The sequence below is a fragment of the Mchenga conophoros genome, linkage group LG13, assembly GCF_057382185.1.
Source record: "Mchenga conophoros isolate Kocher_MC1m ecotype Shallow Benthic linkage group LG13, M_conophoros_male_GT1.1, whole genome shotgun sequence".
Lineage (NCBI taxonomy): Eukaryota > Metazoa > Chordata > Actinopteri > Cichliformes > Cichlidae > Mchenga > Mchenga conophoros.
The window spans coordinates 8953390-8980680 of record NC_140538.1 but is presented as its reverse complement, the minus strand read 5'-3'; the positions used below and the strand labels follow the sequence as shown (position 1 = coordinate 8980680).

Sequence of the window (27291 nt, the reverse complement as noted above, 5' to 3'; positions counted from 1 at the left end):
GCTTGTATCGTAGGTCACTACTATTATTTCCTTTTAACTGTTTCTTCTATATCCTGTTTCATTGCAGGAAAAGCCTCTCAGCTGTACTCCCATAGTCTAAGCGGTATGTTTGAACAGGCCAGACAGTTACAGAAGTTACCAGTAGCCATTCCCACGCACAAGCTGCCTGATAAGATAATTCCCAGGTAACTCTACAACTAGAAAATCTAAGCTGTGAAATATTTATAGCCTCTGTTTCCTTGTAGTTTTTTCCCCACTACATAAATTAAATGTCACTCCTGCTTATTTTAACTAATTTAAATATGTTTTCAATAAAACCAGAAGTTTGTGCCAGTTCAGCTCTATATTTGGATCATATTTCTTTATTATAGGAAGTTTGCTGTGTCCAATAAGATTCCAGAGACTAAAGGGTGCCAAAAGTGCTGCGTAGGTGAGTTTCTGTAAATGCTGATTTTATATTTTCTTTTGTCGAACACCTGTTTTTGTTTTTTAATTATGTTCTGTGACTAACTTTATTTAACTGTATCAAATTCGGACTCGTTGCATGAAACTACCTCGTGTTATCTTGTACTGTCCTGTGTGGTGTTTGTGCAGAACAAAAAATAGCACTGAATTATAATTTTTGTGCAAAGAGGAAAAATTCAAATGGATTCATGGTCGTTGTTGTTTTTGTGCAGTTCGTAACCCATACACAGGTCATAAGTACCTGTGTGGAGCCTTCCAGTCAAGTGTCATGCTGTTGGAGTGGGTGGAGTCAATGCAGAAGTTCATGCTCATCAAGGTCAGTTTTGAATCTCCCCAAAAATCAAGATAATGTTCATTTAATTTAAGCTCCTTTCCTAAGCACGTTTTATTACACAGTTACAAGAAAGAAAATAAGTATTTGCACACGCAAGAAATTTTTCCACAATGCTAGCAGTTTTTGTTTTCAAGATCAAAAGTTTGAAAAGACCAAGCACAGTGTTAATTTTGCTTGGCCACGAGTTCTGCAGTCCTGGCAGATCAGCTGATATTGGTGCCAGTCAGTCAGCAAATGGCTCAGCTGATTCCAGTCAAATGATTTTATGATTATATCGAAATACAACACATAGCTTTCTAAACTTTTTTTCCTTTTCTATGTAACAGACTATTGACTTCCCACTACCCTGTCCGTTGGAGGTCTTTGAAATGTTGGTGGTCCCCGAACAGACCTACCCTCTCATCTGTGTCGCAGTCAGTAAAGGAACTGAACTCAGCCAGGTGGTCCGATTTGGCACAGTCAATCCCAACTCTACCTCCTCCTGGTTCACAGAAGCAGGTGAGAACACCGCCCGGCTCTGTCAAGTTAAACCAATAACAGTTTTCTTTGGTGGGAACAGCACGAGAGCCAAAGTAATCCTCTGCCTTTTTCTCCTCCTCTGCAGAAACCCCACAGACATGTGTGATCCATGTCACTCAGCTAGAGAGAGACACGATCCTAGTCTGCCTCGACAGTGAGTCGCTAATAGATTTTAACTCATCTTACCCATTTATGATCTTTTCAGGTTCAGATTTAGAAGGTATTAACACTTATTTTATTAGTTTTACCAAACTGTTTCCTCTGTCTTTTTTTGTTTTTCCTACTACAGGGTGTATAAAGATAGTGAATCTCCAGGGTCGGTTGAAATCCAGCAGAAAGTTGTCAGCCGAGCTCACCTTCAACTTCCAGATTGAAAACATCGGTAAACAAAAACAGAAAGACTACATGGCACGGATATCTTCTAGTGGGTTACTGTTGATCTATAAACAAACCTTAATCCGTATTGTTTTTCCTTGGGGTTTTTTTCTTTCCTTTTTTTATCCAGTTTGCCTCCAAGACAGTGTATTGGCGTTTTGGAGACATGGCATGCAGGGACGGAGTTTCAAGACTAATGAGGTGAGATTCATACTGAGCACATTTAAGAGTAAAACACGCCCTTCAGGTGGCCTCTGTGCGCTGTAATAATGTTTAGTCCGCAGCATCAGGGTGTCTTATTTAATCTTACTTTATTAGGATTTTGGGCCTTACTGTGGGTGCTCAATATAGCCTCAAAAAAATCACATCACAGTAATTCAAGGGATAACAGGGTGTATCAGTTTCCATTTCTACCCAATATTTATGTGGCCTTATGGATAGTATCATAATTACACATTCTTACATGGTTGCAAACCAGGATTAAATGCACATACAGTCTGTCAAAACGCTTCACTCTGACTATCTGTCTGTTAAGCAATGACGCATCAACCGTGCTTCCAGGTCCAAACTCTGCTACTGTGTTCACTGAGGCTGTCGCCACTTTAAACTGTTGCAGTGTTTTGTCTCTTGTTTTATTTTGCACAAGTCTCTAAGAATAATCAGTGGTCATTGTCGGTCTCTGTGGGTTTTTATTAGCACTATTCATGTGCAAAATGTCTTTAAAATCACTTTTTAAAATCTTAATCCTTTATATTAAATCATTAGTGAGTATTTGGCAAAAGTCTGATGAGACATCTGAGTCAGATCATCAGTGTTTTACGGCATCATTTAGCACCTCTTCTGCTTTCTTTCATCAGATCACTCAGGAGATCTCAGACAGCACACGCATCTTCAGACTACTGGGATCAGACAGGTGAGAAACACTTACCTGCCAGCATTTCCTTACAGTTTCATACCTGTCACACACACATGGACACACATTTAGGTCTCTGTTAACACTCTCTTTAATGTCTCACCACTAAAGACATGATGACTGTAGAGAGCAAGAGGCTGAGGAAAAAGGCCTCAAACTTCCCAGGTACACTCACGGGTCGCTGGCCACAGACGGCCCAAAACTTCTGCCGCTTTCTATCAGAACTTTCAAATCCTGCTTGATGCCAGATGATGGTGATCAGGAAAATTCAGAGAGAGAAAATATGGGAATTTTTTTTGATTAAATGATGAGAGAAGAGACACCAAAATTATATCTGGTCTGATTCCTTCCTGCTTAAACTGTCAGATGCCATAAGTTCTTTCAGTTTAATGCTGGGGTTGTAGACCCTCGACAAAGCACCAAAACAGACATACTTGTGTAGAGGCTGGATCATCTTGGTGTCTGTTTTCTCATTACTGAGGCTGAGTATCTTCAAGTTGTGATGTGTGATTCTTTGGGTTGCTCTGAAAGAGTACTAACAGCTTTCTCACAGTTTTCCTCCGGGTTAGGAGAGTACTCTTAGCTTCAGAGTAAGTCATGTTTCTCTACTGCCTTTTTCCAAATAACAGGGTTTTTACAAGCTTGGACCATATCCCGTTTATTTTTTGTTTTGTTTTGTTTTAACACGCTAAAAAACCAGCTGGGCTGTTCTTTCGTCTGGGAAAGGGTGAATTGTTTTGCTACCTTGACTTGAAACTAAACTAGATGTTGTGTGTGTATGTTTTATCTCCGTGTGTGTTTTGTGTTGCAGGGTGGTGGTGCTGGAAAGCAGGCCTACGGACAACCCTACAGCCCACAGCAACCTCTACATCCTGGCAGGCCATGAAAACAGCTACTGAGACATGCACACTAACATACGTGCACATAAAACACGCTCTGTAGACATCCCAGCATTAGTACAGGAAAGGGAGCAAGCGACACACTCATCCCAACTCCACTTTTATCCCACCCAGCCTTCATCTTCTCCCCTGGCCCGACTAGCAGTGTGTCTGGGAGATGTTCATCAGTGCACATGCGGAATCCCAGTTGCAGCGTTTTATAAAGAGCTGCAGTGTTATGTGTATCAGTGAAGTGTGCGTGTGGCGTTAGAGCAGTGGGTTGTAGACCCGTTTCTGACAGTGTCAGGGTTTTAAAACTCTTGGCCCGAGGCCGCTTTAGATCGGGATAGCCAGCTGAATCTCTGGCCCCTACCCTGGATACATCACCCTGGGAACAATGTCTAGCACGGAAATTTGACTCCAACACTACTTCTACTACTACTACTTCTACATATGCTACTAACACTACTGCTACTGCTACTGCTGTTTGCGCTAAAGCTTCACAGAAGGGCCATCTTGCACAGAAAGCCTACCCTTCTTCTTCATTGCTCCTCCTTCCTTTTTTCCTTACTTGTCCCTTTTTTTAAAAAACGACACCTTTATTTATTTTTGGCATGACATGCTTTTAACAACCAGGATGAATTTCCTTTTTTATTTGTTGTCTTTTTAAAAAATAAAAAAGAGAAAACCAACTAAAAAGCTTTGCCACTTTCCCTAGCATCAAATTCCAATACTCGTCACCACACAAGTGCTTAATTGACCTCTATTTAATTGTTGTAAATATAAGTGTAGTATTATTTTTGACAGAGACGAACACTAAAAGGGTTGTGTAGATAGGTGTGCGTATAGTTGGTCTGTACAACTGTGGAGACGAAATGCGAGACAAATAGACACGTTGCGACAGCAAATTCACTCCCTAGTTCCTTGATCATGTGACCCCTGCAGTCTCACAGACGAACATCTTTAGTAATCTGATATTACTCTTCTCATGGCTTGGACCTCAGGATCAAATTGAGCGAACACAGGACACCGATTGGCCGTTTTTCACTCTCAGCGCGTCGCTGTCATGACTTCCTGCTTGTTTTCATCACGTGACCGTCATCAGGGTGGACGAAAATGATCATTTCCGCTCGTTTCATTTTGTTTCTTCTTTTATTTTTTAATCAGAAATCTTTGTTTATTCTTCAGCAATATATATTTTTTTGCTATTTTTATTGAACCACTGGTGTTACAAATTTGCACAGAGAAAAATGTATTTCATAAACAAATGTGATGTCATTATAATATATGACCTTGTGTGTGTATGCATAGTGTGTATGTGTGTGCGCGTCTGTGTGCGTAGACATAGAATATGCACATATAAGAGTGTCATGTACAGATCTGGTCTTTAACAAGTGACAAGTTTCTGGTCACTTTATTAAAAAAAAAAAAAAGCATCAGCAGATAAGAAAATACAAAAAGAGCTGGATATACAGTCATTTAATTATATCTGGTTAGGCTGAAATCGAATTAGCTTTTAGCCCATTGGACAGAAATAATGTGTTTACAAAGTAAAATGCAGACCTGAATCATCTGCAGCCAGCCTGCGTTCCACAGTCACACAGAGACTGAACAGAGACCCACCGCCGCTGATCACTAGAGAAAAGTTAGCCCTAGTGTTGTCTGACCAGTTAATTAGCTGGTTGCTAGGTGAAACTGGTCACAAAGAAGTACAACGCTTTTACAGATTTATTAGACCACCACCCAATGTAAGGTTTATGCCACAGCTGCTTTACTGTTTTATAAAAACTGTTACAGTTACAGTTATTTGCTCACATTCCTGAGCAGAAAAATTAGTTGTTGAATGTTTAGTTTGATTCAGTGTGCAGGCTTAAATTTGGGTATAAAAGCAATAGTTGCCTCCTTTAAAAAATGGTGTTTGCTGCGATGAAGCACAACTTAATTTGTGGATCTACCATCCAAACTATGGGTAACTGCAGCGGTGTACTAGCAACCAAAAGCAATCGCAAGACGTTTTTTGTGCAGCACCCTATTTGTAACCAGTCTCGGCTAACAACAGTCTGAAATCGCCAGCATCCAAGTGATTTCCAACCGGTGAGCCACCGCTGTAACACAGGCAACTCTAAACTAAAACAACATGGCTGATAGGCTATAGTACATTTCACTACACTGAGCAATAAACAGTGGTGGGTTACCATTATCTGACCTCAGTGAAATAATGCAGTAACAATAACAGCATGTATGTGGTGTTAACAGTGCATCCACATCCAAATATATTACTCTCCATATTGTGGTATTGAGTGGTGTAGCCTGTAGCGTTATGAATAATGGTCTGCTGGTTTAAATATGGTGCAAAGGCTTGCTCAATAATCCAGTCAGACTCATTAATAGAAATTTCTGTGTAACACCTTTTTTTTCCTGTATTCCTGAGAAATATTTGCAGAAGTTTTCATTGTCAGCTGTGACTTTTTTTTAAAGACCCATATCTGTATGAGAGCTCACACTACATGCATGTAGATGCGCACTGTCTGTGTAGGAGAGTCTACGTGTACCATTTAGTTTTCCAAGCTGTGACACTAGAGGTTCCTACTGAGGACACCAGTGTAGATGAACCCGAGATACCGTGCGTAATCCTGAAATCTGAGACATTTGCCTGTCGAATGGTTCACGTTCTCAAAGCTTCTCTCCGAATTTTTTTCCCCCTATATTTATAGGCTAAAGCAAATAATTAAAAAATGCAGTAAATTGATCAAAATGAATATAAGCGACTCTTTATCAGATCAACACGTGACACTGAAAATTGAAAATAAAATTTATTACAGGCCGCAAATCCTGCTTCAGCAACCTTGTGGTTTTTAGTGCATCTCTGTCCCAGAGATGAGGCACAGCAGCGGCTGCAGCATTGTCTTTTAAATTTTCACGGGAAATGATTTCATCTGTCACAAGTCTGATTAAAGAGAAATCTTGCCATTCTTTGGGACTGACAGTTGAAAGTTTCACCACAGGTGGTAATCTGTTACCACCTGTAAAGAGTAAAACCACACAAACTATTCATAACGTTTTCATCCGATGTATTTGTGGACACATCTGGAATCATCTTACTAGACTCCAGTTCGCTGTAAAGCAATAGGATCAAGTGCAGAACGGTTGAACTCGGCGTGAGAATAGAAATGCTCTGCCCTTTTTCTTTCAGCAAACAATAACATGTATCGATTTTACTATAAATTGCCTGCAAAGTGCATTAGTGTCCCAGGTGATTGATTTAGCCATTAATGAATACATGTGCTTCCTGCCAACAACCGTGATTATAGACTGGGAGTCATTTCATAGCTGCAGCCAAGTCCTTTATTAAGTTATTTAAGCCAAACAAAAAAGATTAAGCCACAATAATCATATTTTTACCCTTTAAGTTATGAATTCAAGTTGATTGATTTTCCTCACTTGAGTGGTTGAAATGCCAGTGTCATCATCAACCCCGCATGACCAGCCTCTTAGCGAATCGTACTATTTTAGAGGGGAAATGAATCAAGCACTCCGAAAATATTTCACTCTTCATTTTTGTAATGCTAAAATATGTTGTTGAAACTTCCTCTGGCCATATTTAGAAAATCTACCTCGTGGTATCTAGATCAAAGAAAAAAAAAATCTAATACTAAAGACAGCCATCAGCAGCACATGAGGTTAGCGTTCAACCATGTTCTCTAAACTGGCTCTTAACTGTCTGTGTCCTTTCAGCTGATGTGTGTAAACGGAAAAAAATTCATTTAGCTGAAAATGGCTTTCTCAGTGTGAGGTTTTCTCAAAATAGCCATCTCAAATAATTCTTAAATATCTTAACACTTCTATGTATCCTCTTAGCTGCACACCCGACTTCTATAATGTTTCAACATGGCTGGAAAAAAGGGGGGGGGGGGGGGGGGAGCTATTCCTGCACCCCTAACCACCTCTGCCTATTCTTTCCTGTTAAAAACATTTAAGTTTGGGAAATCTGTCTATTTAGCATAACAACAAAGTTCATGTGGGATTGAATGATGCTCTGTTTTCTTCTTTCTGCCATCATGCACACAAGCGTAATCTATAATCCTTAGAGCAGGTGCCAACATGGCCTTCCTTTGTGGGTTTTTGCTGAAATGTTAAAAGTGTGTGTTTCATAACCTCAACTGGGCCTGGATCAAATCGCATGTAGAATAAGTCACGGAGACGTTTAATGTGCTTGGAGTTGGGGATTGTTTTCTCCAACAGAAGAGATTTCCCTACCTGGTGCCCAGAGCAGATTTGCGAAAGCCGTTTGATCCGGGTCTCATCCCTATCTTAAACAAAACACAATACGTCACCTCTGTTCTGTGGCTATTTCATCACCTTTGTCTTCTGTTTTCATATTGCAATGCATATGTTATGTAATGTATATAGTGTAAAATAAAATGGGTTTGTTTTACATACTGTATAATTGCCTATATTTTGTTTCAGAAGTGTAACAGATTTATGAGATGACAGGTTAACACATTAAAAAGATGGAACTGAACCATTTGGGTCTTGGCGTGGTCATTTTGTGGTCACAATTCAGTGAAGGTCGTTTTCACTGATGACGTGGTAGGAAAGGCACTTTGTGTGGCTGACGGGGTTAAATGTGGCTGGGTGGCATGTTACAGCTTTGCAGGAACCCTCAGCAGAACAGCCATTGTTAATGTTGGAAACACCTGTGGCATTTATACTGTGACAAGTCATAAAGGATGCTAGACCTCACCCAATTGTCAGGCAGACAAGTGAAGCTTGCACAAAAACTGGGTCCCTGCAACAGGAGACTGGGCCTCATTTACTACAGTATTTGCATGAAAACATTCGTACCCTGCACAAAAAATGAGTTTGCATGCAAGTTTGGATTTATGAAGAGTGTGTGGCAGCCTATTTTGTTGTCACCACCATGCCTATGTTAGTAAGTCAGAATCATTCGTAACATATAGGCTTGATCAAGCTCCGTACAACTGATATTATCGTGGTGATGAAGTTGTAAAAGAGAAGTTCGCATCTCTAAGACAAAAAAAAAAGGAGAAAGTCTGACTGTAGAAGTTAAATAATAGTGTCTGATATTCAATGGTTAATGTGAAAAACAACCTGACAAGGAGAAAACGGGTGGAGGGCAAGGATCGTGTAAGACATTTACTGCAGTAAAAGAAAAATTTACGAAATGGTGCCAAGAAATTATTTTGTAAGCGGCCTGTACACGCAGGTTTGTGCATACAAGCTGTAAATTAGTAAATGAGGCCCAGTTACCTCAAGCATAGCAGCAAAACGTCTACATTATGGCTGAAGAATAAAGTTTCAGAATTATTGCTGGAAAGGTGGCAACAGTGAATCGTGGGATGTATTTAGTTTTTAGTGTCACCAAAGTTTGTCTTCGTAGTTTGAGATTGTCCAACTGTTGTAGAAAGTTGGGAGTGATATTACTCTGTTTTCAGACTGAGTGTTTTAATCTTAGTACTTAAAAAATTAGGGGAAAAGAACCAGATTCCACAAATTATACAGTCTGGACCTTTATTCAAAATTCTGACATTCGTCTTTCTTCACAAAACAATTCATAGAAATAATCAGCACAATGACAAAAATGTACATTACTGTCTTTCAGCAAAATGTTTAATCACGAACAAACATACACAGATTTTACCTGCTTAGTATTTGTTCTCCTGAGTATATGCAACAATGTAATTCTGGGTATTGCTTAAAATCATTAAGAAGACTGAAAGAAAGAAAGATGAGCTGGAGTGAAACTGTTTAAACGTGCGATACAACGTTTTTGTCAGGGTGGAAAAGAAAAAGGAACATGTTATAGAGGAAAGAAATGGAGTGAGACTTTTTACAGTGTGGGGCACCATTCATCACACATCTAATGTTAACTGACACAAAATTATATTGTTTTTAACCATGGAGTCCTGTTTAATTTATGTTGTTTACTGCCTGTCTTTTTGCTAGTCTTTCGCTCTACAGCTTAACATAATAACACTGAATATTAGCAAAAGAGCTCAATGTTTACTGTATAACCGCATCATATTTCCCTCAGTGTGAAGGATTTTGTAATTGAAACATAAATCAGTTGCTTATATCTGTACAGTGTTTATACAGCGTCTATAAGTTTTAAAGAAAGGAAAAACAGCCTCTATTTTCTCTCATTAGTATATATGTATGATGTACATGCATGTATTATACAGCATCTTTGTTCATGTGTCACAGTGCCTGTTTGCAGAGCAGTGCTCATACAGCTGTGCCGCGGTTCATCTCCAGCTGGACCAGTTTGGGGTTTTTCCCCGGTGACTCATATTCACCATTATTTTGACTTTCTGGTGTCTTCTCACCTCCTTTCTCCTTTTTCTCATCACTAGTTCTGTTAGGAGGAAAGAAAAGGGTTTAAATTGAATACATGTTTTTCCTTTCAATCTTGCCTTCTTTTTGGCATCTTTGTTTCTTCAAGTTAAAGAAACTGCAGTGCCAAGCCAGCCATGTGTCTAACTCCATGATGCTACACTATCTTTCTTACTTTTTCTTGAACAGTTTCTTGAAAGAGCTCCTAAAGCCTCCTTTGTCTTTGCGACTCCTCTCGCTGAAGGGGGTGTGGTTACTGTCCTCCGTCCCACTCCTCCACTTGGACTCATCGCCCCATGACTGGATTCCTGTGTCCTGATGTGGTTGAAAACAATATTTCAGTATTTACCAAGAAAATTAAGAAATAATACTAAAAATATGAATTTCATGTTGTCAGGTTCTGTGGTTTTAATGTTAAAATGTAACAGGCAATTCCTGTACAGACATGATAATAGTTCTTTAATAATAGATGTTTGCTGAAACCCACTATGCTGAGCAGTCCATGAAGATCAGGGCTCTGCTTGTCATTGTCCGCTCTGTTCGCCAAGGGAGTCTGGACCTTACGGGAGGGGGTAGAACTTCCTTTGCTGCCTTTACTGCTCTGGCGCTCCAGTTTGGCATGGCTGCCCAATCCCACCCTTTGGAGATGGTCTGATAGAGGTCCACTATCCAGACCACTCACTGTGTTCTCCATTTGCAGCCCATTCAGTGACTTAACAGCAGAGATGGCATACATGTCGATTATGAACATCTACAAAAATGATTCTTCAATATTTTTATATATCTCTTACAAATAAACTCACCTTGCTCTTACGTTGGCTGGCCTGAAGGGGGCGATGCTGATTGCGACGCATAAGAACAGCTTCGTCTGGAGAGACACAACCACGGTTGGGCAGTTTGCTATAACCATTCCCTTGGCTTCCTATGTTGCCAAAAACATCGCGGGTAGTCGACACATTTGTTGCTATTCCGTGATGTGACGCTGGGGGGGCTTTTGGGCACTTCACAAAGGCAATGTCAATGGAGGAATCAGAAGAGGCAGAAGAACAGCGGTCCAACATAGAGGTGTCGTGAAAAGAGCCTCCATCTTCTTCATAGAGGTTCTCCAGCCCAGGGGGATCTGGAGGAAGGAGAAACTCTCCGAGGGCATCTGCCAGAGCAGATCCCGGCTGAACCTGGCGGAACTCTGCAGGTCTGGGAGGCAGATGATGCTGGCACAACATTGACCTCTCAGAGGGCTCACTTTCTGGGATGCTGCCAAGACCTGAAAGCAAAAAAACAAACAAACAAAAAACTGAATTGTTGACTGATGTAAAATAAGAACCAAAATGACAAGTTGGGGAAAAGGGAAGTTTGGGAAGTTTCATCATGTCCCAAAAATAAAATTACTCTGGGGAATCATCTGTCTGACGCTGAATAAAATACTGTGATAGGAGATGCCCAAATACTGCTTTGGTTTTGTATTTAGGTTTTCTTAAAGAGGATGTGGTTAAAAAAAATAATCATCAAGCCATCAAGCCCCAATCAAGCCACAAACAATGGATTTAAAACTATATAATGTAAAAGTTGACCTGGGACATCAGATAGATACCGATGAGTTTAACTCAATTGTGCCCTGGATTTTAATTTTACTTGACTCGGTTTTTTGATGAAATTGGTACTTCTTATTCAAAATGTGCACAGTGGTAAGCCAGTCGGTTGGCATGCTGACACCAGAGCATCCTGTGCGATAAACATCCTTTGTAGTGGCCCTGTGTGCTGACGTTTTGAAGCTACACTTTTAAAAAAAGTTCATGATGAAGTATGAAGTGTTGTCTGAGGATGTCTAAAAGGAAAGGTGTTAATTCCTGCTCCAAAGGGCTGCATTTGAATGCTGGGAGAGAACAAATTGAACTTGAAACATTCACTTTCCCACGCTGTAAAACTCCATGCCACTATCATTGCTCTAGTCCAATCATCTTTCTGTTCTCTTCTTCAATCAGCCTTTAAATTGCAATGCTCAACTTTCAGTCTCTCTTGCAGTCTCCTTTGTGCAATCCACCTCCTCCCCATTTCCACCTCACCAAAGCCCCCAACTTATCTTCATTACCGCCAGCATCTACACTCTGGGGGGGTCCTGCCCTTTTCCATTCTGCTGGGAATTCTTTATTTCGTTAAATCACGCTCAGTTCCTTCTAATGATCTCCTCTTATTGAACTATTTCACTGACCTGTTGGTTTGTGGTTCCGTGAGTCCAGCTCATGGCTGAAGAAAGGGAGGCGGGAGGGCCACTCTGCATCATAGCAATGAGTTTCAGTTTCTTGGTCTCGGTCCCAATCTTGGAAACGGTGCGACTGAATCTGTTCCAGGAGACACTGCTTTCTGCGCCTCACCTGGTTGGCATGTTCCCTGCAGTGAAGAAACGAAGAAATAAACTTTGTTTACAGCAGCACCCGACAGCTTTTTACAGAAGAAATCAAGAAATACTGAAAGGTTACTGGACTGGTAGGAAAACATGGCGAGTATGTAACTGCTTTTATACCTATATTTTTTAAATGAGAAAGCAATAACAAATATTAAGCATTTATGTGTGTCTGTTGCTTTCCAGGAATAATCTACTTAGCTTTAACTCTTATTCATTTATTAATGTCTAACAGAAATGTCTGAGTCATGTAAACACTACATTAAATGCCCGGTAAACTGAATACTCACAGCATTGCACTGCTGCAAGGGTACGGTGAGCCAGTGTTGCTGGCTTGAATCCCACTCTCTACTGTCTTTAACAGCTGTTTCATGGTAGACCTGCAGGGGTGCACAGCACAGAGAACATTAAGCTCCTTCACACTGAAAATGTTTTGTTTAATGTTTGTTTTAAAGTTGATATTTTTCGAAAGATGGTAATCCTGACCTCTTCACCTCCTTGCGGTTGAGCAGCAGAAGCTCCTGATTGTGCTGGAGGAGGTGGTGGTACTGTGTAGTAAAAGCCCTGAACTGCTGTATGCACACCAGCAGCAGATAGTAGTCTGGATGCTCTGCATCAGTCTGCCTAAGTAGTCCCTACACACACACACACACACACACACACACACACACACACACACACACACACACACACACACACACACACACACACACACACACACACACACACACACACAGATAGACAATTTAAATATTCATACATCAGATTTAATCTTCGGTTGTAATAATACTGAGTTGTTAATTGTCGTTTTATTTCTGTTTCTGTTTACTGATAACCTTTTTCTGCATGGTTTCAGAGTATCGTATTTGTATCAAGTTTGTGTGTTGCAGGATATGAACATATAAGGACAATTCTGGCAGTGGTGTTGATCCAACCTGTAAAAGCAGCAGGTACTCAGGGATCCTCTGAACTGGCTGAAGCAGCAGAGTGTAGAGGGAGGGTTTGGATTCATCACCTGTTATGTCACTCTGATAGCAGCACCACACAGTCAAGCACAATGCAGCACAGATGGACCAATCAGCATCAAAGGGAAAAACACAGCAGGTGTAAGGACTGTGAATTTCGTCATTTGTCTGAAGCTTTTATATAAAACAAGGCTTGAAATGAAACTTGACAGGGTTTCCAGATACTTAAGTTACCTCCACTCAAGCAATTCTGAGAGTATCTGAGAGTTAAATCAGAAATCGACAGATATGCTGGCGTTTTTTGGTGATATGAGCTGTAAGTTTCCGGATTTTTTTTGTTTTTAGAAGTATGCTGGTATTCTTTTTCATCCTGTCCTCCCTGCTCTGCCCCGTCATGTTACATTCTGTGCTTTTAAAATTAATATCAAAACCTGTCATATTTCACATTTTTCTGTTACCTCAAGCAAGGCCGAAGACTTCATGGAGCTGGTGGCCAGCATGTTGACAACTGACAGACAGTCTGGAAGCTCCTTCAGGTAGGACACATAAAAATCCAAGAAATCACTCTGGAGGAAGAAGGAGAGATATACTGCCTGAGTTTGCATGCTCTTTATATACACTGGAGACCTTCTGCATTTCTCTCTACCTCCATTTAGTGCACGAAACACTTCCCTGCACTATCAAATCTGCACAGATTGGGATGACAGAGTGCTGAAGGAGAGTCATGCTGAGACACACTCGTGGGGATGCAAGACTGTACAGGGAAGCTACAGCTGGGAGTACAGCCAAGTCTTTAGAGCACTGGCAGACACCTTGGAGAAGGATGAACTGAAAAAGCATCAGACTCGTGGGACACCCATCCCATAAATCCAGTTCATCTAGCAGGGAGAAAAAACACTCTCCTCCAAGAAGATCAACAGCACCCTCCTGCAGACTGCACAGGTATGGGATATGAGGGTGAACCTGGGGAATAAACTATACTTCCACCTGACAATATTTTGACAAAGGAAAGAAGATGATCCTAATAGGACTGCCAGTCCCACTGGAGGATGGATGCAAGGAAACCTCTGTGAGGAAAACCACTGTGCAGGATGGCAGATCTGACTGTTCTCAGCTGAAATTGTTGCAGAGGTTTTCACTGCTTGGGCTGTTGGAGAATGCTTATTGGTCTGAAAGTAGCAGGAAGAGAGTGGATGATAGCAGCACACAGGTTGGTGGTGGTGGTGGTGGTGGTGGTGGGGGGGGGGGGGAGCATCTTGCTCTAGAATTGGTGTGAGCTGGAAGCCAGGAGAACGATTGGGATAGACCTGCCAAGAAGGGGACCTTGTGCTCATTGAAGGTTGGAAACCATATGATTGGATCGTTTTATGGCTGAAAGCTACAGTCACAAGAGACTAAAGACATAAGCACTTTGCATATATGAATTTGAACGTGTTTATAACCCATCATCACACATTTTACACCTCCAACCTTCACTGTCAGATTAGTGTAAACAGTTCTTCATTGAATATATTCAACAAGGTGCTGGAGCAATTTATCAGATGTTTCGGTCTGTATTGACATGACAGCATCTCACAGTTACTGCAAATTTGTCAGCTTCTCATCTATAATGTAAACTGGATGGAGCGTTATCCTGCTAAAAGCAGCCATCAGAAGATGGTACATTGGTTATAAAAGGGTGGACATGGTCAGCAACAATTCTCAGCTGGTACTAAATCGCCCAAGGCATGCCAAGCAAATATCCCCCACACTATTACCAGACTACCAATAGCCTCAACAGTTGATACAAGGAAGGATGGATCCATGTATATATATTGTTCACCAAAAATTCTGATCCTGCATCCAAATGAAACAGCAGCAATTGAGACTCACTGTGACGATCCTGGGTCAGTGAGCCAGCGTTTTGTGTATTATTATTGTATAATTTATTTGTGGTTTGATTTCTAGTGTTTAGTATGGGTTTAGTTCTCTGCCAGTCTGTTTCCTGTTTTATTTTGAAGGTCAGTGTCTCAGGTCATTGTATTCTCTTTTGTGTCCCTCAGTCTCGTCAGGTTTGATTGCTCCCAGCCGTGCTCGCCTTGTGTGTCTCATTTTTGTGTTACTGCCTTTTGTATTTAAGCCCCGTGTTCCCCGTGCTTAGTGTCACGTCGTATCCTCATTCTGCCCTGTGTGTTTAGTTTCCAGTCCAGTTTCCAGCCCTCCTAGTTTTGTTCTGTTTTTGACGTTTGCCTGCAATAAAGCAGTGGACTTTTGAGTTTAAGTTCTTCCTCCAGGAGTCTGCATATTGGGTCCTTTTTCCTGCCTGCCGGCACACAGCTATGACACTCGTCACACCAGGCAATGTTTTTCCAGGCTTCTATTGTCTATTTTTGGTATTCTCATGTGAATTGTAGCCTTATTTTCCAATTCTCAACCGACAGACCACCACTATATATTCATCTGCTGTTTCAAAGTTTGATATGTTGTGCATTCAGAGACACATAACTTGATTGTAACAAGTTAGTATATCCTTCTTATCAACTCAAAGCAGTCTGGCCATTCTCCTCTGACCTCTGACATCAACACGGCATTTTCACCCAGAGAACTGCTGCTCACTGGATATTTTCTCTAAACCCTAGAGATGATTGTGTTGGAAAATCATAGCAGATCAGGAGTTTGTGAAATACTCAGACCAGTCTGTCTGGCACCAACAACTATACTATATACAAAGTCACATAAATCACCTTTTTTCCCAGTCTGATGCTTTCTTTGAACTTCTGCAGGTCTTGACCAATTCTAAATGCCTAAATACACTTAAAAGATTCTTATATTATTTCAAACATAGCATAGAAAAACAAACTGCGCAGGCTAAGAAAGCTGAAAAGGAAGTCCATGAAAGATAGATTCAGATAACTGATATTGAATCAACACCTTATTAGAAAAATGGAGGGAGTGCATATGTAGCATTCACTGCCTGCTGGTTTAAAAGATGTTAAGAATTCAAAGACTTTCATTTTATTTACCAGTAGATGGTGCTCACATCAAAAAGGACAATATCCACATTTCGTTTTGCGCTCTCATTCTGTGTTTACCTCTTTACTTGTAAGCCTCATGAATATATCTCCCATGATGCCTTGCCACTGGCATTTGAGCACACGTTCTTGAAGAGTATGAAGGAGCTCAAGGTGCTGCTGGATCAGAAACCTCAAAGAGCTGGGAAATGGACTAAAAGTAGAACAAAAGGCAGCAGATGTTATAAACATCAACATTCCTACAAAACGTGAGAAAACCTGCATTTGTGTCAATTAGTGTGCCATCTTGTGTGGCAGACATCTGACAGCAGGATAAGCAATTTAAAACAAATACAATCATTCACAAATAACATTTGACCCAGTTCAGCGATGGCACCATTTCACTGGCGCTTTCAGTCATTGGGAGCACGTGTGCTGAAGCTAAGCAGTGATTGCATTAACAAGCTGTGTGGAGTCTCTTTAACAGAGTGTCTTCTCTGGTGTTTACAATGTGCCTTTATTTAATTTGTTTATTTCCTGTTCACCCTTCACTGCAAGCACTCAAATTAGATCAGGAATATATTCTTGCGAGTGTTGATTTGTGTGTCTCTGTGTGTGTATCAGGTAGGGGTTAGTGGTGGCTGGGACATTTCTTCTTTCCAAAAAACTGCTTTACATGTCTTTTTCTTCAATTATCAGTCTGAATCGAGCCATCTTAGGGTGTCAGCAGGCTTTACCGTTTGTCTTTGGAAGTGAGGGCTTCTGATCCGTTAAAGGAGATGTTTGCCTTCAGAAGCAGAGAAAGGTGGGACACGTAAACTCTCTCAGACTCCAGCAGCTCCAAGGCTGCTCTCTGTCTTTTATCTGCACATACAGAACACAATCTACTTTAAACTCTGAGAATAAAGAGGATTATTCTATAACCATAAAAGACAGACAATTGCAAAGGGGGCCAGGCTTACTGGCTGGCCTTTACTACCTGTGTATAATATTTTTTGTAATATGCACCTGTTATAAAACCTGCCATCAAACATAAGGCAAAAGCTGGTTAAAACACCTTTTTATATGGTCATGTATGTTGACTAAAATCCCATTTTAACAATTATATTTATATATTGAGTTTTGCTTAAATTAAAAAGAGTGGTGAAACTCCTACCCATAGTTCTGTCTGGAGGTGGTAAAATCCACCTACTTCTGCCTTTAAACTTCCTCTGACTACCAAGTAATGCATGATTCAGGATGTAAAAAGAGACTGTGGTTTAGTGGGTCCGTGCATAGATATGTGGACTACCCGCAGTAGTATGTTTATCAGCAGAAACAGGTGTATTTCTTACTTATTTCAGTCTGACTATTGGTCTCAGGACAAGATCTTTGCTGGTCCTGCTCAGATGTGGAGGCTGCAACACACAAACACTAGTATGAGCAAACTGCCTCTACGAGCCGGTCATTTTCTCGCTTACACTCTTTGCATAGTAAATGTTGAAATACACAGACTCACTCTGAGTCGACGTGGTGCTCCTCGGCGGTGACCCGCTGCTCTGCATATTGGGGAAAAAGTGCTGAATACCACTGAGCTCTGATTGGCTGGGCACACAGATGTGTTCATCACTGGATGCTGTCAGCACATCAGCCTTGGAGCTCTTTCTGCTAGTGGCCCGATCAGCACAGGTGAAGGAGAATTAAAAAGAGCGCTTATTTGACAAAGTTACATATGAAAGTTGAACTTTTTGGGTCACCATTAGGGAGCTGAGTGGGATGATTGAATAATTACTGTGAATAATTTTTATATGCGTGTACATTTATTAAAACTAGCACCTTTTTCAAAATGTTGCAGCCCTACCTGTGTGGAACTGACATCATATCTTTGTTTTCTGAGTGCAGCAGTTCTATCCTCTTCTGAACATCTCTTTGTCTGCTGGAAATGTCCCTGATGTGGAACAACGCCACATTCAGCTCCTCCTGCAAGAAGATTAAAAGGTGCCAGTAGTTTTACTTTGGTAGACTGGGAAAGTCACTATGCTGAAATGGGAAGTACCAGGGTCAGATTTTAAGGGGAGAATTTGGGATTCAAATCCAAAAGAGAGAATTTCTCGTATGCATGCACATTAAAAAAATATTAGCAACATAGTCCATGTTGAACTGCCTGTTGAAAAGAAGTGTGAGAGTCTGAAATAGTTGCCTTCCTGCCTAATTAAATTAGTTTACAGTTCAACAGAGTCCAAGTCAGATGTTCTAAATTATGTTTCAGAGGCCACACCAAGAGTAGACTGTGTATGTGTGTGTTTTTACTGTCTAGCTTCTCCAGCACCTTAAATGTGTTGAGCGTGTTCTTGAGGCCCATTATCTTATCATCCACATCAGTCTGATGGGCCTGCAGCTTCTCTTCCAAACCGTGGTCCTTTTGACGCAGCTCGCACAGCTCCCCCAGCGCCGCCTGGAGCCCCTCGCGCAGCTCAACCACCAGACCCCACAGCTGCATCACAAGGAGCAGTTTAACATGTAATGTTTTCACCAGTGTGCTTTGCTCCAACTTTGTTACAACTTTGTTACACTTGATTCTTTGTGCTTTTGGTGCGCTTTGACTTGTTTTGTGCTGTCTTTTAAACCCTTATCATTATGTTAACCTTTCCCTGATTACATTCCATACATAGAGAAATCTTTATCTTGCTTTGTTTTTTCTCTGCTCTTCCATTCTCAGTTTTCTCATGCATAGCTGATTGAATTTACTTCACGGGCATAACTGAATCAGCTCATGGGAACATTACATGGGTTTTGCAGCTCTCTCTTGTCCTATCTTTCCATCGCTCTCTTGCTTTTCTTTTTCTCTTGGTCATGTGAAAGGCATCAAGCAGGAAACTCAATAGACCATCTGTCCTGTTTGCCTTATTGCTCTTATTCCTGTGTAATAGCTGACTATGCGTCTATACACCTGGAGGCTACAGCTCTAAGGAGTGGCTAAATAATGATTCATAGAAGCATCTGCATCTACTGCAATGCATAGATCTTAGTATTTACTCGTATCAGCTGCCAATATTGAGTTTAGTTAATCTGAATAAGAGTGTTATTTAAATAATACTTAAGAGAGCATGATGTGCTAAAGTGAACTCAATTTGGAGACTGAATTCTTATACTGTACAAGTGAGTCCTGTACTATAAATTATTCATAAAGTATTTCACATCCTCTGTGAGTAAATAAGAGCTTTTGTTAAAATGTGATGAGACCTGGTGCAAATTTAAAAGAGCCGAAACTTTATTTTAAAACTTTGTAAACAGCATTTTTCTTGTGTGCTCTGTTCACTTTTGGTAGTCCATACTCATTGTGATGAAAATGCTTCACTATCTCGGGCAATATGCTGTCTTCTGATTTGGGTTATTTGTCTGCAGAGTCCAACATTGGATAACTCACTCTTCTTGCTCTTTGTTTCACTTCATCATAAAATAAAACCAATCAAATATTCTTAAATTTAAAAAGTGTGAGGCACAGTGAGTCTAAATGCCAGCACTGGTTATGTTGATATCTTGAGCAAAATCTACTCTAGAAAGAGCACAGCGTTTGCTCAAAGTCACCAACACAAAATGTATTAAAAATGTAAAAAAAAAAAATATATAAAAGTTTTACTATTTAAAGAAACATCTTGTTGCGTCTTCTGATAAATAGTGACAGAAAGGCTCGGTTGTTAATAGACAATTTAAGTCACAAACCAAATATTATGTAATTTATTGGTAACTTGTCTAAATGAGCTTGTTCTGATTTGATAATAAAGCTGGGATTATTCATGTTTTTTTTTTTAGCTCACCCATTATGAGGCATAAACAAATAAATATGAAGTGTGAAGTGTTTAAAAGTTCTTGATTACCTGAGAAATCCCCTGGCTAGCTTCTTCAACATTTCCCTCTGTATCTAAGGAGAAAACATGAAAAGCTGAGTGTGGTGTCCACACAACATCTGCTAAATTTCTGTGAAAATGTTGATTGAATCCACAGACAAATCCACTGTTAAGCGTTTGTTTGTTAAGCAAGTATGGAAAAGGCATGAAAGAGGTTGCCACAAGAAAACCCCTTTTTTCAGATTATTTATCACACTTATTCAGGACAAAAAACCACAGAAAACAGGTTTGGTTCATGCATCTCAAAAATTAAAGTAGAATAAATATAAATTACACAGATGATATTCTATAAAATAACAAACTTTTAATATATTTTTATATACAAGAAAAGTTGCTCCTCATATTATCTGACTCCAAAAAGTTCAGTGAGTTTCATGTTTTGTCTTGAATCATAAAATTCGGCGTAACTGTTAAATGCTCTGAATTACAGAGAATTGTGATCATGTAATTTCAACAAACTGTAAACGTCAAATGAATTTCAACCCACTCAAATAAAGTTTAAAAAAGCCTGCGCCGTGAGCTTTCTCTGTCATGTGATTAAAGTCATTAATGTCTGCATTAAACTCTTTTCATCAACCCCAGTGTAACCTAAAGTTGTATCCACATGTGGCAACTTCAACCAATTACAGGGAAAGTAACTGCTGGTGATGCAAAGTGGGCGGGATTCAACAAGGTCCATTCACTCCAATGGACCTTTTTTCTAATAGCATTCACTTACTCAAGGGCTCTGTTCAAGGCAAGCGAATTACTACCAATAAGAGAACAGGATACCCTTGATTGACATAATGTGGTAGTAAATATATTAGAAGGTTACCTAGGTAACGGGTAATCTGAAACCTCTGCACACGGTCGACTGTAAAGCAATGCACGACAAGCAAATTGCTTCCAGCGTGGACACAGCTTAAGAGCTTGACTACCATGCCATATGTCAATCAATAGTATTCCTCACTCTCATTGGTAGTCACATTGCTGGTCTTGAAGTCTATCACGAGCCATGTTCACTTCACATCACCAGCATCTTTTCATCTGTAGTCGCTTGGTGATCACCACATTGCTGCAAATTGCTTTCAGCATCACGGCAGCTTCAGACTTAGTGTGTGAATTTATATTATTCACCGTTCAGCGTGTCTGCATTTCCTATGTTAAAGGTAAAAAAACAAAAACATTGCAGTGTGGTTCATGGCAAATATTTCATGCATTTGGGCACAGTTGATGGTTATAGAAAAGTACAATGCTTGTGTCTGTTGCGAAAATGTCACAGGTCGAGGCTACTGTCAAAACTGCACGGGGTCATACGAAACACGTTTTACATATATCATCATGCATAAATGATGAGGAGCATGAGCACAATATGAGTAACACTTCTCGTCCGTGAAAGAGCAAAACAAGGAATGTGTCCCACAATGAAGACTCTCTGTCAAATTTCCTCTGGCATTTTGAGTTTGTGCTTTTGGCTTCAGCTGTTTCAGGCCAAAAAAGTTGACGTCAACATGTAACATCAACATCTGTCCCACAGTGACCTCAACAGAAGATGCAAAAAATATTTAAATTTATTGCCATCAGGAAACCAAAAGGATTTTGTGACATTTTGATGTTGCTTCTGCACTGTATGTCTCATTTGGTAACAAGTAGCAACAACTGTCTGGATAGTAAGACATATTTTTGGTATAGCATTGGACTGCATGTTTAGTTCATCTCATACACGCTGGCTTTGTTCTCCAAACAAACCTAAATCACAGCTTGCGTTCAGCTGGTAACCAACAATCAGGACAAAAAGGTCAAAGCTGCGTTTGGTGTACTTTAGCGTTGATGTGAAACAGCAGACATTTTGGCTTGTGAAAACAGGAAACAAGCAGGAGTAATTGATAACATTAAAATCATCCACATCCCATTTAGGTAAACCCTTCTAAGGTTCTTGACCCTGCTTGAATTAAATGAAGGATAATTAAAATTATTTTTGTAGGTCACAATCTTGATGTACTGTTAAAATAAATTAAAATAACTAAATAATCCCTGTTTAATACCCATATTAAATACTTAAAAATTAAGAATTTTACAAAGATATCATAATGTTATTTATATGTGTTCACCAGGCTTTATGTTTAAGGTTTGTTTTACAACACTACTGCTGCTCATTGGTTTTTATCCCTGTATCATACATCTTTGCAGATGCAGCTGGTCCAAGAAAGGCAAAGTAGCTTTGTGGCTGGTTATGCAAATTTTGGTATCACAGCCCAGTAAATATTTCAGGACTGATTGAAATGTAAAGGAATGATGAAAAAAAAGAAGAAAATCTGATATATGCAAGGAAAAAAATCATTTTGAACTGCCAAAAATATTCTTTTTGGTTTTGCCCTGTCTTATTAGAAAAAAAAGAAAAAGAAAAACTTTACTAAGCGTTCCTTATTCTTTTATATGTCCCCATAAATTTAGTATATTAACCTGCTGGTCTGAAAACACACATAATAAAGAGGATATCTTGAATTTTGACAAGCTGTAAGTAGCAGTTTCTAGACAAAGACTAAGCATTTGGTTTTTGAAAGTAAGAATAAACTGAATATTATGCATATTAGCTGCAAATACTTGTCTGAAACATCTCTTCAGAAGTTTTTTAAATGCTCATTTTACCTTCTGTCTTCTCCTCTGTTTCTGTTTTCTCACTCTCCATGTTCAGATAATCCTGGCCAGTCTGGTACAGTGTACTTCACAGCTGTCCAGTTCTGAAGTCCCTTTTCCAGCTCTGAATGACCTCACTCTGCTTCTCTGCCTCCCTCTCTTCTGAGCAACCCTATCTCTCGCTGTGATCGTTCACTTTCTCTTGTCCAAAGCATGTGAGTCCTATGATTTCGCTTTCGTACAAAAAGGTCCTTGTCTCCAGAGAGTGGAAGGATGGAGGGGAAAGATCAGGAGGAGAGAGAGAGAGAGACATTTGTTCATCATAAAGTCACATACTGTAGCCAACTCATTAGATTTAAGGAGGCGTGACTGGTTGCTAATGAGGATAGTTTACACAGCTGCACTGAACAGAGAACGCCTGAAATGGACATTCCAGTTGTTGTGGTGCATATAGGTGCTGGAAGTAGTGTTGTAGTCTCATGCAATATATGGTCTCACTCTAGGCCAGTTCTAATAAAGTGTCTTTTCTACTCCTTTTTTAAAAGACCACTTAGGGGGAGGGCAAAAGCTTTAAACCTAAAAGTACGCTACAGTATATCTTTTATTCACTTGATTTTTAGCTCCATTTTGGTCTCAACCAACCCTTGAGGGGCTTTTTGGCTCACAAAACAGTGAGGCCTGGGAGCTTGAGGGTCCCAATATCTTTGCTGTTCCTAGGACTGTGCTCTTCTGGACAGTGATCTTTATATATTTATGTATAATATATATATAATATAATGATGGTAAATATGAGGTGAACAAATGTTGTACTTGGAAGTTAAACAGTTGTTGATGAGGTTAAAGTTTTGCATAATAAATTATTTTATGTCAACAATTTACCAATTTTACAGTTTTAACCTGATTTGTAAAAAAGATTCTATCTATCTATCTATCTATCTATCTATCTATCTATCTATCTATCTATCTATCTATCTATCTATATTATTTTTCTTACAAATCTAGTTAAAACTGTAAAATTGGTAAATTGTTGACATAAAAAAATTATTATGCAAAACCTTAACCTCATCAACAACTTCCAAGTACAACATTTGTTCCCCTCATATTTAGCGTCACAGCTTTTTGCTGACACGAGCCTGTGTTTGTGTTCCTGTCAGCTCTGTGACATCACCGTATTGTAAGTCTGTCTTCATGACTGTCTGCTTCTTGTCACACAGAGAGTACGGTTGTCTTTCTTTTCTCTCTCGCTCTCTGTGTCGGAAACAACAAAGCCTGGAGACAAACAGCTCAGCTGCTCCTCATTTCAACAACAAACCTGTGTTTGAAGGTTACATCCTTCCCACACATCATCTGATTCTGTGGTTACATGTGAGCATGTGGACGGGGAGTGTAATGTTCATTCCTCTCTACACAGAAACAAAACAGAACTTGTTTTATTCACCAATAATTGAGTTTGGAGAAAATGCCATTTTAATGATTTGCTAACTGGACCCTAAAAATCTATTTATTTGCAGTGTCACAAAGCAAAAGTTTAAAGTTCAAGTGTTACGAATCTCATGTTTTAATATTGAAATTGTAGTAAATCTAGCGTGTCTCCTCTGTGTGATGACAGTTAATTTGAGTAAATGTACAGAAAGTCACGCGATACAGCAGTCTGTGAAACATGTTTGGTTTTGGGGATTGGATTATGTTTTAATGCAATCTTTGATGGTTTTTATCTCGAACTTGGACAGGTTTCATCATGCTGTGATGATATCTCTGAGCCATCATCACAAGATGATCTTCTTTAGAAAAATGTTCTTTGGTATTGATCTGAAGAAATAATGTCCTCCAATTGTCATATTTATTGTGCAAGGAAACCACTTCTTTGACCTTTTCATGTTCATATGTTTTACATTAGTTTGTCTGGTGCAGGGATTACAGCACAAAAACTGGAAAACTTTTTTCAGGCACTAATAATAAGTAAGCTGTTGTGTCCAGCGTCTGACTCTAATAGAATAAGAGACTCGGTCAATGAGGAGCACGATGGAAAAAAACTCTTTAGTTATGATAACTGACTGAGGTTAGATTATTATCTGGGCAAAACAACTGCTGCACAACCTCACAAATGCTAGAATTTAATTTCTCTAACATGTGTATGCATTCATGGTAAAAAGAGAGTATGTCCTCCTTCAGTTCTAAGGTTTTTGTGTATCAGGACATATTGAAAAAAAAATCACCTGGTCCTCACCAGGTTCTAACAATATTTAAACACAACCTCAGGTGAACAGCAACATTATAGATTACCCTGTATTGTTATTTATTTGACAAAAAACAAGCCAAAATACTAGATGCACCACACAATTCAGCAGTAAAACCACATTTAGCAGCAATAACTTGAATTAACTGTTTTCTGTATGACTGTATCATGGCTGTATGACTCTTCTTTTCAATGTTGCTTCAGTTCGTTGAGACTTGCAGGCATTCATTCGTACACAGCTCTTCATACAAGTTTCACCACAGCATATCAATCAGATGAGCTCTGGACTCTCACTGAGCCATTGCAAAACATTGATTTCAGTCTTTTCTTCCTGGCGACCGTTCTAAACAAACCATTCTTGTTCAGTCTTTTTTGTCAGCCTTTTTCTAGTTCTGCAGTCATGAACTCTAACGTTTAACATGGTAACTGTTGCATGTAGTTTTTTGTAGTTTCTCTGGCCTTGGGTTGAATTTGCAAGGATGTTCACTCTTAGAAAGCTTGATTATGTGAACAATCCATCTCACTGTAGCATGATGGACTTTGAAGTGTTTAAAATGGCTTTGTAATCTTTCCCAGCTTCAGGCCTCCAAAGTGCCCAAAGTTTACTATGCATGGTCACACTTGCTAATGGTCACTTAGTCAACTGCACTTAATCATCAGCATCTGGCTGCGTCATCCTGCTTCTGTAAGGAAGCACTGTGTCATGACATGTAAAACTTTAGAATTAAAAGAGGGTGCACTTGCTTTGTTACCATGACTGCATGTGGTATATGGGAGCTTTTTATCTTGAATGAGAAGCGATTGATTTCTGGGCATCTGTGTAAAAAACACTCAAACTGAGAAATAGGTAAAAAAGTATCCAGGTTTTGAACCGGTGGTTAACAAGCTGCTCTTTTCAGTAATTGTTAATGGTTCTTCACTACACTTTAAGCATATATCTTTGTCCTTAGAGGAAGGAACTATACGGTGTATTTGCTTTCCAGAGTCCCAAGCAGGTTAATCCAGTCATACTTGCAGTTTTGGTCCTCTAAACTATTATAAACATCTTGCACTATGACAATGCCTCAAACAGTCCAAATACATGCATGATAAGTTTATTGGTGAGTCTAAATTGTGCTTTACGTGTGAAGTGCTTTAAAGTGGTTTAAGTGTATACATATTTAGCCTTAAAAGCTGGAAAAAAGCAGGAAACTGGAGTGGCTCAAGATTGGGAGTTCGCCTTGTAATTGGAAGGTTGCCGTTCAAGCCCCGGCTTGGACAGTCTTGGTCATTGTGTCCTTGGGCAAGACACTTCACCCGTTGCCTACTGGTGGTGGTCAGAGGGCCCGGTGGCGCCAGTGTTCAGCAGCTTCACCTCTGTCAGTGTGCCCAAGGGTGGCTGTGGCTACAATGTAGCTTGTGGATGACTGGATGTGTAAAGTGCTTTGGGGTCCTTAGGAACTAGTAAAGTGCTATACAAATACAGGCCATTTACCATCTAAAAAAAGTGCACCTCTCATCCAAGAGGTTTTTTCGTGTCAAAAGGTTAGTGGGTCTCAGGTTGCAGTGGAGGTTCCCTTTGAAGGTTGTCCTGAGGGTTGCTGATCCATTGTTATTTATGTGATTTATCACATGATCCATGAGCTGCAAAAAAAGGCATGTGTCATTGCCATCACTGTGAGAATCAGTGCGAGACCTTACCAACCCCATTATTTTGGTTACTTACATAAAAAACTACAGATAAAGGTTTTGTGCCACTGACAGTAGACTATGACTAAAGTGAACAGAAGATGTAACATCATTTTTCTTAGCCTGTTTTACTGTTTTGTTAATGAAGGCCATGTGTTAAGAATAACTTATTTGTTCTTAAACAGATCATTTGGATGCTTGTTTTTTATAGGTCAGCCCTCTTGAAATCAGATTGGGGCTGTATATGGCCTATGAACCGACAACAAATCATTCAGAATTAGATTTTTATTATTAGTTTAAAGCTTTATTTAACTTAATTAATTTTTTTTAAGTCTACTTTAGATTAGTTTGCTTTCAGATTAGATTCACATTAGATGCTTGTTTCTATGTAGCTTTTATTACTTGAAAAATGTCTATTTTAGTTTAGATGTTATTTATCTTCTTCGGTATTATGATGTTTGTGTGGTATTTGTCACCAGCAAGATATAAGAAGTTCAGAGCAGGCATTACAACAAAAACACAACAATTCATGTTAACTCAGTTTGAAAAAAAAAAAAATTAACAAATCGGACCACAGTGACAGAGACTAAAATTAAGGGCAATTCCTGTTTATTTTAATTTACATGAAGGCATTTGCGAGAGTATATGCATGTATGTTGATGTGCTCCCTGAGGGTGTTTTATTAAAACT

General features: G+C 39.6%; 2 protein-coding genes across 10 annotated transcripts in view; one reads left to right on the top strand and one right to left on the bottom strand.

The window, feature by feature from the left end:
• The window catches only part of LOC146560813 (mitogen-activated protein kinase kinase kinase kinase 3-like), a 47137-nt gene extending 39131 nt beyond the window's left edge, over positions 1-8006 (top strand). For 5 of the 8 annotated variants that reach the window (XM_085296292.1, XM_085296290.1, XM_085296291.1 and 2 more), the window contains 10 exons: positions 68-185; positions 372-430; positions 678-781; positions 1126-1297; positions 1404-1472; positions 1608-1700; positions 1824-1894; positions 2551-2606; positions 2718-2771; positions 3418-8006. In XM_085296292.1, coding sequence (XP_085152418.1) covers positions 68-185; positions 372-430; positions 678-781; positions 1126-1297; positions 1404-1472; positions 1608-1700; positions 1824-1894; positions 2551-2606; positions 2718-2771; positions 3418-3505 — 884 coding nt within the window. In that variant the 3' untranslated portion in view covers positions 3506-8006. The remainder of the gene's footprint in view (positions 1-67; positions 186-371; positions 431-677; positions 782-1125; positions 1298-1403; positions 1473-1607; positions 1701-1823; positions 1895-2550; positions 2607-2717; positions 2772-3417) is intronic. The other 3 variants (XM_085296295.1, XM_085296294.1, XM_085296289.1) reach the window with 1 other exon arrangement.
• Positions 8007-9014: 1008 nt separating this feature from the next.
• Positions 9015-22839, bottom strand: arhgef33 (Rho guanine nucleotide exchange factor (GEF) 33). 2 transcript variants are annotated; one of them, XM_085296285.1, is made up of 17 exons: positions 22710-22839; positions 20052-20095; positions 18503-18667; positions 18035-18153; positions 17693-17841; positions 17529-17591; positions 16932-17058; positions 16276-16408; positions 13663-13770; positions 13175-13267; positions 12726-12874; positions 12530-12619; positions 12048-12226; positions 10642-11102; positions 10326-10550; positions 10014-10153; positions 9015-9860 (listed from the first exon to the last, which is right to left on the bottom strand). In XM_085296285.1, exons 1-17 carry the CDS (start codon positions 22747-22749, stop codon positions 9731-9733), a joined length of 2415 nt encoding a protein of 804 aa, XP_085152411.1. In that variant the 5' UTR covers positions 22750-22839; the 3' UTR covers positions 9015-9730. The 2 variants fall into 2 exon arrangements, with proteins under 2 accessions (XP_085152411.1, XP_085152413.1); XM_085296287.1 differs by having other exon boundaries at positions 17693-17838.
• Positions 22840-27291: the final 4452 nt, after the last annotated feature.

What these genes read in the sequence shown, in the direction of transcription:
- arhgef33 (XM_085296285.1), bottom strand. Translation starts at nt 22,749, where the DNA reads ATGGAGAGTGAGAAAACAGAAACAGAGGAGAAGACAGAAG. An exon ending in AACAGAGGAGAAGACAGAAG is followed by an intron (nt 20,096 to 22,709) that starts GTAAAATGAGCA and finishes TTTTCTCCTTAG; the next exon opens with ATACAGAGGGAAATGTTGAA. An exon ending in ACACGCTCAACACATTTAAG is followed by an intron (nt 18,154 to 18,502) that starts GTGCTGGAGAAG and finishes ATCTTCTTGCAG; the next exon opens with GAGGAGCTGAATGTGGCGTT.